The sequence below is a fragment of the Otolemur garnettii genome, unplaced genomic scaffold (assembly GCF_000181295.1).
Source record: "Otolemur garnettii isolate 467f Iridium unplaced genomic scaffold, OtoGar3 scaffold00142, whole genome shotgun sequence".
Lineage (NCBI taxonomy): Eukaryota > Metazoa > Chordata > Mammalia > Primates > Galagidae > Otolemur > Otolemur garnettii.
The window spans coordinates 1,128,568-1,140,412 of record NW_003852537.1 but is presented as its reverse complement, the minus strand read 5'-3'; the positions used below and the strand labels follow the sequence as shown (position 1 = coordinate 1,140,412).

General features: G+C 40.8%; 2 protein-coding genes across 3 annotated transcripts in view; both read left to right on the top strand.

Moving 5' to 3' along the window:
- Positions 1–8,830: 8,830 nt before the first annotated feature.
- The window catches only part of LOC100949611 (cytochrome P450 3A4-like), a 40,910-nt gene continuing 37,895 nt past the window's right edge, over positions 8,831–11,845 (top strand). For both annotated transcript variants that reach the window (XM_012810791.2, XM_003798871.3), the window contains exon 1: positions 8,831–8,988. In XM_012810791.2, coding sequence (XP_012666245.1) covers positions 8,918–8,988 — 71 coding nt within the window. In that variant the 5' untranslated portion in view covers positions 8,831–8,917. The remainder of the gene's footprint in view (positions 8,989–11,845) is intronic.
- On the top strand, positions 10,881–11,842 carry LOC100951392 (transcription factor BTF3 homolog 4). Its single transcript, XM_023518619.1, has one exon. It carries the CDS (start codon positions 10,949–10,951, stop codon positions 11,423–11,425), a length of 477 nt encoding a protein of 158 aa, XP_023374387.1. The 5' UTR covers positions 10,881–10,948; the 3' UTR covers positions 11,426–11,842.

Sequence of the window (11,845 nt, the reverse complement as noted above, 5' to 3'; positions counted from 1 at the left end):
CTGGTATCTTCCAGATATACAATCATATCATCTGCGAAGAGTGAAAGTTTAATCTCTTCTGACCCTATATGGATACCCTTAATTGCTTTTTCTTCCCTGATTGTGATGGCCAAAATTTCTATTACAATGTTAAAGAGCAATGGATACAATGGGCAACCTTGCCTGGTTCCTGATCTGAGTGGAAATGATTTCAACTCAACTCCACTCAATACAATATTGGCCATGGGTTTACAATTCAATGGGTTACAATTTTAATGCAATCCCTACTAAAGCTCCACTGTCATACTTTAATGATCTTGAAAAAATAATACTTCATGTTATATGGAATCAGAAAAACCCTTGAATAGCCAAGACATTACTCGGAAATAAAAACAAAGGCAGGAGGAATCATGTTACCAGACCTCAGAATATACTATAAATTAATAGTGATCAAAATTGCATGATACTGGCACAAAAACAGAGAGGTAGATGTATGGAACAGAACAGAGAACCAAGATATGGATCCAGCTATTACCATTATTTGATCTTCAATAAGCCAATTAAAAACATTGAGTGGGGAAAAGATTCCCTATTTAACAAATGGTCCTGGGTGAACTGGGTGGTCACCTGTAGAAGACTGAAACTGGACCCACACCTTTCACCATTAACAAAGATAGACTCTCACTGGATTAAAGATTTAAACTTACGACATGAAACTATAAAAATACTAGAAGAAAGTGCAGGTAAAACACTTGAAGACATCAGCCTGGGTGAATATTTTATGAGGAGGAGCCCCTGGGCAATTAAAGAAACACCAAAAATACGTTCCTGGGATCTGATCTGCGCAGCCAAGAACACAGTACATAGAGCAAGTGAATAGCCCTCAGAATGGGAGAAGATATTTGCACTCCAACAAAGGTTTAATAACCAGAATCCACAGAGAACTCAAACATATTAGCAAGAAAAGAACAAGTGATCCCATCTTAGGGTGGGCAAGGGACTTGAAGAGAAACTTGTCTGTGGGTTAAAACCCCATAGCTGTGTGCTCCTTCACAAACTATGCGCTCCCTTTAAGCTCCAGAGGCAGGTGGACAGACTTCTGTGTAAGGCAACTCTGTCGATGACCCGGTATCCCTGGTCAGCATGGAACAGGGCCTGGGGATTAGGGCATAAAAACCCATCTCCAGTGACTCTGGCCATGTGGCTGTTAAGCCTGCAAAGAAGGGGTTAAAAACCTTTCTGCAGAGACACAGCCTAGGGGTTGATAAGTGAACTCTTATCGGAAAACTACGTAGGCCTCCAGATTGCTAGAGAGAGAAGCCATAAATCTGCTTTCTGTAATACAATGAGTGTACAGTGTAACTTCAAGGTTTTACTCCCCTCTTGGTAGTCTCAAGTCTTTAGACAAACTCCCTTTTGCAGCTGTCTCAAGGTTTCAAACTTTGTGTCTTTTTGAAGGTTGAAACTAACTTTAGAAAGTAGTATGAATGCTTTGCTTGTTAATTAATAATGTGTACATGACCAGCCAACTATAAAAGGTGGTCTTGAACAATAAAGCTTTGCTACTTCCACCAGAGAAGTAGTCTCTCTCTTTCACTATAATAATTCCAGATGCGAGACTGCACCTGTGGTGATGCTGTCTGTCTCTCGTGAAACCCCAATGCAACACTTGTCTGAAGAAATCAGGCACACAGCCTACAGACACATGAAAAAAAATGCTTATCATCCTTAATTATCAGAGAAATGCAAATTAAAACTACTTTGAGATATCATCTAACCCTAGTAAGATTAGCCTGTATCACAAAATCCCAAAACCAGAGATGTTGGCATGGATGTGGAGAAAAGGGAACACTTCTGCACTGCTGGTGGGAATGCACACTAATACGTTCCTTTTGGAAAGATGTTTGGAGATCACTTAGGGAATCTAAAAATAGACCTGCCATTCAATCCTTCAATTCCTCTACTAGGTATATATCCAGCAGACCCAAAATCACTTTATAACAAAGATATTTGCACCAGAATGTTTATTGCAACTCAATCCATAATTGCTAAGTCATGGAAGAAGCCCAAGTGCCCATTGACCCATAAAGTATTAATAAATCATGGTATATGTAATGGAATATTATGCAGCCTTTAAAAAGATGGAAACTTTACCTCTTTCTTGTTTACATGGATGGAGCTGGAACATATTCTTCTTAGCAAAGTATCTCAAGAATGGAAGAAAAAGTATCCAATGTAGTCAGCCCTACTATGATACCAATTCAATTTTCTTTCATATGAAAGCCGTAACCCAATTATAGCCCAAGAAGAAGGGAAAAGGGGAGAGAAAGGGGAGGGGAGGGGGGAGGATGGGGTGAGAGAGGGTAATTGGTGGAACCACACCTACGGTGCATTTTACAAGGGTACATGTTAAATTTACTAAGTGCAGAGTATAAATGTCTTAACACAATAACTAAGAAAATGCAGTGAAGGCTATGTTAACCAGTTTGATGAAAATATTTCAAATTGTATATAAACCCAGCACATTGTACCACATGATTGCATTAATGTACACAGCTAAGATTTAATAAAAAAAAAAAATGATGTTTTTGTTAAATTTTGACATTTTGCCAGATTAAGGAAATTCCTTGTTATTAGTAGTTGAAGATTTTTTTAATATCATGGATGAGAGATGCGTATTATCAAGTACTTTCCTGAAAGTAAGAAGTTAAATTATCCTTGTTTACAGATAATATGATCTTATATTTAGAGAAACCTAGAGACTCCACCAAAAAACTGTAATTGATAAACACATTCAGTAAAATCACAGGATACAAAATCAGCATGTCAAATTCAGCAGCATTCTACGTCAACAGGCAACAGCCAACAATATGAAAAAGTAACCCAAAATCTCATTTACAATCAAGACAAATAAAATAAAAAGCCTAGAAATAAACTTAACTACAGAAGTGAAATATATCTACAAAGAAAACTATAAATTGAATAGGACATAAAAAATGGAAATGTACTCCATGGTAATGGATTGGAAGAATCAATATTATTAAAATATTTATGTTACCCAAAGCAATCTGCAGATTCAACACAATCTCTATCAACATACCAATGATATTCTTCACAGAAATAGAAAAAAATGATCCTAAAAGTTATGTGGAACCACAAAATATCCAGATAGCAATAAAAAAGAAAAAAGAACAAAACTGAAGGAATCACAATATCTGACTTCAAATTATACTATGGAACTGTAGTAACCAAAACAGCACGGTTCTGGCATAAAAGCAGGTGCATAGACCAATGGAACAGAATAGAAAATCCAGAAATAAATCTATTTACAGACAACTGATTTTTGACAAAAGCACCATGCACCTACATTGGGGAAATGACAGTCCCTCTAATTAACAATGCTCAGAAAACTGAATATCCATATGCAGAAGAATGAAACTAAATCCCTGTTCTTACCATATATGAAAATCAAATAAAAATACATTAAAAGCTTAAGTCTAAGACCTTAAAGTATGAAACTAGTGAAAGAAAACACTGGGGAAACTCTCTAGGACATTGGTCTAGGAAAAGATTTCAATAATATATTGAAAGCACAGGTAACCAATACAGGATTGGACTAATGGTATCATATCAAGCTAAAAAGCTTCTGCACAGCAAAGAGAACAATCAATAAAATGAAGAAAAAATTCATAAAATGTGAGAAAATAAATAGGGCACTTCTTTGGGACATTTCCCACCTTAGGCATGTCTGCATCCCCTTATCTCTGCCTTCTCTAACTCCTCATGCCTTTCCAGTCATCTCCTTGAAATGGAGAACCCCATCTAGGGTCTCTGGGTGTAGCTCCCTTTGTGATGATCTTGTTCACACTTTGCTGTATAGTTCTGTTCCCTTGTGGTGCGTCGTACCACCAGTCTCAGTGGAGAACCAATTCAAAGTGTAGAGGTATCCATAGTTCTGGGGATAACCATGTAACAGATTAAAATAGGGCATCTACTGGAGGACAGAGGTAGACTGAACTTGGCTGGGTTAGGCTCCTGGAAAAAATTCACTAGCCTTGGCAGGCACCAAAGTGACATATCTCCTTGGGGTTCCCGAAACTGAATTCAAAAAGGCTAGTGCTTCAGGGAAGATTGTTCATGACTTTGATTGTCAGAGTCAATGGTCCCAGCCGAAGGTCAAGAACTACAGGTTGTGACCTCAGTCAAATCAACCTGCTGGCCCCATTCCCCTTGGTGCCTTTGAAATCAGGACAATTCAAGCAGGTTCATGAGGAAGAAAAATATTTACTTGTTTTCAGAGATTTTCATACTTTGCTCCCTGTTCAGTTTGAGTTCCACAAGCTGGTTTCCTAAAAAAAAAAAAAAAAAAAAAAAAGCAAGTAATGAAATTTTCCTCATTTATAGCAAAATGTAATTTAATTAGTAGGATTATCATTTTTTAAATGTTACTATGTTTGAAAAAGTCACATGTGCATATGATAAAACACTACAATGATTTCAATTGTTATTGTAAAACATTAAAATGGCATAATGCTTTCACATTGTCAACTATGATTTTGTTTTATGTTTTTTGGTAGATATTTTTATTAGAGTAAAGAAATTCCTTGCTATCAATAGTTTAAGATTTTCAAGTGCCATAAATGGAAGTTAAACATTATCAAATGTTTTTTTCTGAAACAATTAAAATGTCCACATAATCTTTCTCTTTTAATTTGTTGATGAGTATCTTAGTATTTATACTTTTCTATGTTAACCACCCTTGAGTCTCAGAGTTAAATCCAACGAGGTCAGGGCGTCTCATCTTTTGATCACTGTGGAATTTGGTATGCTACTATTTAGTTAGGATTTTTGCTCATGAGACTAGTATGTAATCTACCTTTGTTGACCTGGCTTTTGACTGTTTTAGAGGGTGTGGATGTTGTTCTCATGTGTGATGCCCTCTTTTTCACATCTCTGGATTGATGTGACACTTGGATTCTCTTGGCTTCACCTCTGTAGTCCCAGCCTCTAGGTGACCCTCAATGGTCCCTATCATCTAGTCATTATGCCCCTACTTAAGCGCTCTCCTTTCTGATATTCTTGTAGGCTCAAGTGCCTGTATTTTTTAATAGCTGTCCATGCGCGACCATTGTAACTTGCATCCTGGGTTGACAGTCACTGGGTGTTCATCCATAGGAACTGTGTGTATGCACAAGAGAGACCCTCCCCACAACCTGCCTCCTGAGGCTATGGAGGAGGCTCATAGGGCAGATGATGGTTGACTCCTGAATATCGTTTACAAATTTATCAGAAGGAAGATTGGTTGGGTCCTCTCCAGGCTAAAGAATAATCTTTGCTGCCAAAAAGAGACATGAGTATGTCACACTTATGAAGCTTAAGAAGTGGCAAATCCTTCCTTTGCTTAAAATATCATGTATATATGAATAAGTGGACTGAGACAGGATTGAAAAGGATAGCTGTGGTGGGTGTTAAGTTCCACCCATAAGCATTGCAATTTTTTCTTGTGGATGATAGGGGCAGTGGGAAGGATTTCAGTGAAGGAGGACTGTCACAAGGTCCATGTACTCTGTGGCTCTGTCTGGTGACTGGGAAGGGCATTCCCTGGAAAAGGCCTGTCCAGGGTTAGCAAAAATAAGATGGGAGATTACTGCAACAAGGAGAGTGAGATGGTCCAAACTTTGCTGCCCTATTGCAATACACTCATCTTTATGTTTATCTCTTCTTTCAATGATTTTATATTTTGTTAATTCCCCTCAGTGTAGTCTTATGAAACTTTCCTCATATTTTCTGATTTCTCATTTACCTCATTGGTTTTATGACCTTTTAGTTTCTGTTTTCATGGCAACCCAAATGATTCTGATTACAACATGTCAGAACTATTTGCAACATCCCCATTTCTGCTAATAGCACAAATTCAGTGCATGCACAAGTAATATATAGATGTTGTGCATGTTGTTTTTGTCATCACAGTCAGTTAAGTAGCACTTTCTACCTACAATGGCAGTGTGGGAAGCTGTGGTAGGGAATAGTTACCTTATGGGGGGCTGGCATGGGCCATCAAGTATTTTAGGAGACCCCTTGCAATGCAAGCAAGTCTGCCACTGGCACAATCTGGAATCACAAGATCTGGCTCCATGCTCTGGTTTCATGGTTTAACCACATGGGTAAGTCTCTTCCCATCTGTCTGTTTCCACAACTAGAAAGTGGGAATTAAAAGCATCCCAGCCCCATTTATCTCACAGAGCTGTTGTGAGAATCAACTAAGAGACATGGCAAAGAACTTTATGAACCATGAAGTGCCATGGAGATGTTAGTCGTTAGTTTAGCAAGACATAGACGCTCTGAAATGGAGTAGAAAGTGAGCAGCTATGACTAAGTCTTCCTCCTCCTCTTTCCTTGCCATAAAGTCCAGCAAGGTGCTTATACTTCAAGGCCAGGAGATAGAAAGAACCTTCCTCTGCCTTACCCCATTGCTCAATGATGAGTTTTCTATCGAGTCTCAGCTTGTCTCTGTGTGGGGGGCAGAGCTCTGATCACTTGCCATGTAGAAGGCCTGGGCTACAATGCTGGTCCCAGTGGAATTCAGTGTAGCCTTGGCCAAGGCTGAGCCTGTGTTGAAGAATAAGGCCTTGGGCTTTAAAGCTGGAGAATCTAAATGTGAATCCTGGTTCTGCTAGTGATTATTGATGTAACTTTAGATGGGTTAGTTAAAAAATTTCTCACCTGTAAATTAAGAGTGATAACAATACCAATGTCATAGGACTGTGGGACAGATCAAACCAGTTAATGTAGGAAAAGTACTTAGAATGATATATATTACCTGTCGCTAACTGAGGTAAGGTCTGTGTGTGTGTGTGTGTGTCGGTGTGTGAGTTGGTGGGTGTATGTGTGAGAAACCCTTTCTCTATAATCCAGTTGAAAAACCACTTCTGAATATGTTTCTCAGAGCAAGTTTATGTGTCTCTCTCACTGCATAGGGAAGCTAGAGTTCAGCAAGGGGCCTGGGTGGGTTCCAGCCCACAGCTGGCGCAAAACCTGCACATGAAATTCACCCATTTTTCCCTGCTCACTGCCTGCATGAAGAGCTGGGTTCATATGTTAATTAAACTCTATATGGCTCAACTATGGATTTTAACAGGTGTCTTCCGGCAAGCAACCCAAGCTCTCAAACAACAAAAAGAAGGCAATAGGAGAATTGTTCCTTAATACATTTTACAAATGAGATGTCTGCCTGCTCAGGCCAGTGTCAAGCTTCTCCAGGGACTTATAGGCCTAAGATATGGGAAGAGTGGGCAAGGGGTGAGTAGCAGCTCCTGCAGTAAGCCTGAGAATAGAAAAGAAAAAAAACTTAAAGAAGTACACAGGCACAGCCGGAGGGTCTTCTATTTTTGTTGAGTTTTAAGAGCTTTGAGGTTTTATCACTTAATCTGGGATCTTTAGGTCACCCAGACATCAAATGGGGGGCTGTGTAATGATAATGAACTGATAAATTTCTGCAAGCTCATTTCTCATCTCTTCCATCAGGAATGCCTCTGGGAGCTCCCAGGTGTCAGTGACTGTCACTATTATAGGCCTCCTCCTTGCCAGTTCCTAAGACCTGTTCTACTCTATTAGAAAACCCTCCACTCCACAAAAAAGAGGAAGCCATCTGCTTTGAACCCACTGCCCACATCAAAAGACTCAGATCATCTTTCTGGAACCCTAGAAACTGTGTGTACCTGTAGTGATCTCTACCCCATCACTGTTGGTGGCAATGCTTGAGGTCCACCTGACCACTAGGGCTGCTGTTCTCCTCTTCTCTCTCCTCACACCCATTGTTTACTGACCTGCAATCGTTCAAGAGAGAGGGCTCATCCATTATTCAAGAACCTGTCTAGCTTTCTGTCTACTGCAGGACCCCCTAATGATTTGCAGGAAGCAGGAGGAATAACCCTGTTTGTGCAGCCATTAGCTCTATCTTGCCCACCCCAGCCTTCCTTTAAGAGCCCTCTTGCCTACAGAGTCATAGCAGTTCCGCATCAATGTGCAGAGACGCAGCTGAGACACAGCCAAGCCCTCCTGCCATGTTAATAATCCAGAAAGATGGCATGTCACCACAGAGTCAGAGGAAGGGATACACAGGGGCCTAGCAGTCTCGCCCAGGAGTCTTACCCAGCTCAACTCCACCAGCCTCTCTGGATGCTCCCTGTATGTGAAGTACTCTGCTAGGGGCTGGGGACACAGGTATGAATAATACCAGACTGTGTCCTGGCTGTGCCCTGGAGAAGCTCACCCTCTGGTGAGGGACACAGATCTCGATGTCCACAGTAGACAAAGGGTAGAGGGGACAATAGCAGAACTGCAGAATGGGATAGGATTGCCCAGAGACGGAAAGGCCTACAGTTATGTGGGGAGGTTGGGAAGAGAGGACTATAACAGAAGAGCCTGTTTGGATTTAAAGCATGAGTAGGAGTCCTCTAGGGGGAACAGGGTCAGTGAAGGCAGAGGAAACTGTGTAGATAAGAGCTGTAGGTGTAGCTTGTCTCATAGTGGATTTCAAGTATTTTAGACTAACACCATCCATAGAGACGATGGCAGGTTACAAAGAGATTTTATGTTAATGTCTGCATGTGACATTGTTTAAAATCCCATAAACTTTGGACTTACCAATAATACTGATTGCATTGTTAATGATTTCCTAAGGAATATGAACTCAAAAAAGGTCAGTATAAGAGCATCCGTGATGCTTTGCCAAGTGAGAAGATGGAGAAGTTTCCTCTAATGCAGGTGGGGCACAGGAGGCACTGCTATTGGTTGCAGCTCCACTTGCCACCTCCTTTCCCAGCCTATAAACATTCCAGTTGGGCAAAGAAGGGAAGCTGTACTTGCCCAGCCCAGTAAAGAGCAGCACAAGCTGAGAAAATAACTCAGAGGAGAGAACTGAGGAGGGAAAGTGGGGATGGATGTCATCCTCAACTTTGCCATGGAAACCTGGGTTCTCCTGGCTGCCAGCCTGGTGCTGCTCTACATGTAAGTAAATATCCCTGCTCCACTTTTCTGTTACCCTGGATGTGGAATGCCAGTCAAGCCCCTCTCTTCCCTGACCACTTTGAAATTGAAAGAGATATCGAGGGGAAGTGGCTGCTATAAGCACATAGGGGCTGTTGATCCTACGCACATCTGCTGTAGAAGTAAACAATAATCCCTGCACATCAGCATTCCAATATCAGTGACTAGGAGGGTTTAGTGACAGTATTTTATGCTAGTGTTGATTTTGTGATAAGAAGTTTTGACCAAGACTAATCAACCAGAATATAGCAGAAAAATTGGGCACCATGACTTGGGAACCTCACCCCAAGTTCTGAGGACTCTGAGGTCAAGAGGAGCTGATTGGGTTTTTGTCTCATTATCTTCACTTTCAGGATTCTGTGTCTGTTACAGGACATGTGTGGAGGGATTATTCTAGGTGGACCTGGGTGGTTCCTGTTTCCCTGCCTTCTGCCCCAGGCATCACTGAGACAGGGCAGCATGGGCACCTTAGACTTCACAGGAGGCCCTCACTTGGCCCTTTCCTGTTTTCTGTGCCCCTCCTCTGGAACGTCCCTTCCTCATATAATTCAATTTATCTGCCCTATTATATGTAGAAACATCTAAGAGAAAAATATACAGAGCAGAAAATATCTGGAGGAAGACTTCAAGTTTTACTCTTTTCTTTCACCTTTTCCTTCCAGGCTCTGGGCATAGTGGTTTTTTCCTACTCCAATATGGTTCTCCTACCAGCATGAGCAGGTCAGAGCTACAAATCCAACTTAAGTGATCTTAATCTCTCAGCACAAATTAATAAACAAATGTGAACCAATAAGGATATAAAAGGTATCTAGACAGAAGTCAAAATTGAGTCTGAAAATACTCATCACCCCTCAGAAGCTATAGGTTCTGGTCTGTTATGCAGGTACTTGAGGACAGATGGGTGGGCATCTCATCTGCTTGAAGCCTAGGCATAGGGACACATCGTGTCCCTCCATGTGTGGTCTGATAGTGGGGCTGTCATCAGGGATCTGGGCAGCCAGAAAAACAATACCTTAGCTCTAGAAGACACTGGTGCAGCCCAAGAGTCTGTAACTGTAGCACAGACAAGGTCCTTGTTATCTCAACACAATTAATCATGTCAGAAATGATTGCCTTCTTCTGTTAGCCTTCATTTTTACAAAAATGAGCATTACTATGCCATAAAGAGGAGAGCTAAAAACAAACTGAAAAATTCACCAACCCCACCTTCTGCCTTTGCAGGGTACCATGTGAGTTTAGATACTAGACTAGATGTTTCCTTGGGGGCCAATGCTGTTGACAAATTAACTTCATCTCTTCATTTCATGGCTTCACTTAAGAGTTCCTGAAACGTGTAAAAAATGCTCAAAAGCAGAGATTAGTTTATTGATTTTCCATGGTCATAATAGCAAAAGAAGGTACTGAAGTGGGAAACACTAAGGCCACCCTGAGTTGGGCAGTTGGTGCATAGGCATCCCACTTGCTGTTCGGGGAAGGATCCAAATGTAAGGTGACCAGACATCCTGCTTTTGGCGAGACAGTCCCGATTTTTAACAATTTGTCCTGCATCCCACTGCATTTTTAGAAAGTCCCGATTTTTGGAAAGAATGCATGACAAGCTAGGGAACACGGGAGAACAGGAAGGGAATATACGGTTTTCGGCTGCCATGTGGCTGTTTCGCCAGGATATGAGTTTTGTATTATTTTTGTTAATTTTATAATGTTAAACTTTAATAATAACAAATAATTGTTCAGAACTGATTATCGCAAACTGCTTATCAAAGTTTGCATTGTTGTCAGGCCCCGCCCCCCCAGGCTCCGCCCACCCCCACCCCCCAGTCAATGGTGTCCCGCTTTACCAATGTTAAAATCTGGTCACCTGATCTTGCTCTTGCCGCGTGCTGGTGTTGGAGGACCCTTCCACTTCAGATTTACCAACAGCATGAATCAAGAAAAGTTAGCCAAACTTCAGGCTCAGGTCTGGATAGGGGGCAAGGGTACAGCTCGCAGAAAGAAGAAGGTGGTACATAGAACAGCTACAGCTGATGACAAAAAGCTTCAGAGTTCTATTAAAAAACTGGCCGTGAACAATATAGCTGGTATTGAAGAGGTGAACATGATTAAAGATGATGGGACAGTTATTCATTTCAACAATCCCAAAGTCCAAGCTTCCCTCTCTGCTACCACCTTTGCAATTACTGGTCATGCAGAAGCTAAACCAATTACAGAAATGCTTCCTGGAATATTAAGTCAGCTTGGTGCTGACAGCTTAACAAGTCTTAGGAAGTTAGCTGAACAGTTCCCACAGCAAGTCCTGGATAACAAAGCACCAAAACCAGAAGACATTGATGAGGAAGATGATGACGTTCCAGATCTTGTAGAAAACTTTGATGAGGCATCAAAGAATGAAGCTAACTAAAATTTTTTCTGAATTTTGGAAGCTGGCATGGACTAGATTTAACAAATCAGCTATGTGGTTCCAAAGTTTTACAGACACGGAGAACATCACCTGTTACTAGTTCAGTAATATAAATATTTTGTATATTAATAATGCTGTTTGTTCAGCATTTTTCGGTCATTTGATTTTGCATTTTGCACTTCCTCCCAGGATCTGTTCTTTTAGTCAAAATTTGAAGTATTGGGGGAGTTTGAGGGTGTTTTGGGTTTTGATTCTTGGGGGTTTTTTGTTTTATTTTTTGTTGGAGTACTTTTGGTGTATGTATGTGTATGTATGCGTGTCAGTATGTATGTATACAGTGGAGAGAAAATTGGAAAACAGTTCTATTTATCCTTCTCCCTTCCCCAGTAGAAATAAAACAAATCTTTACATTTGTTACTT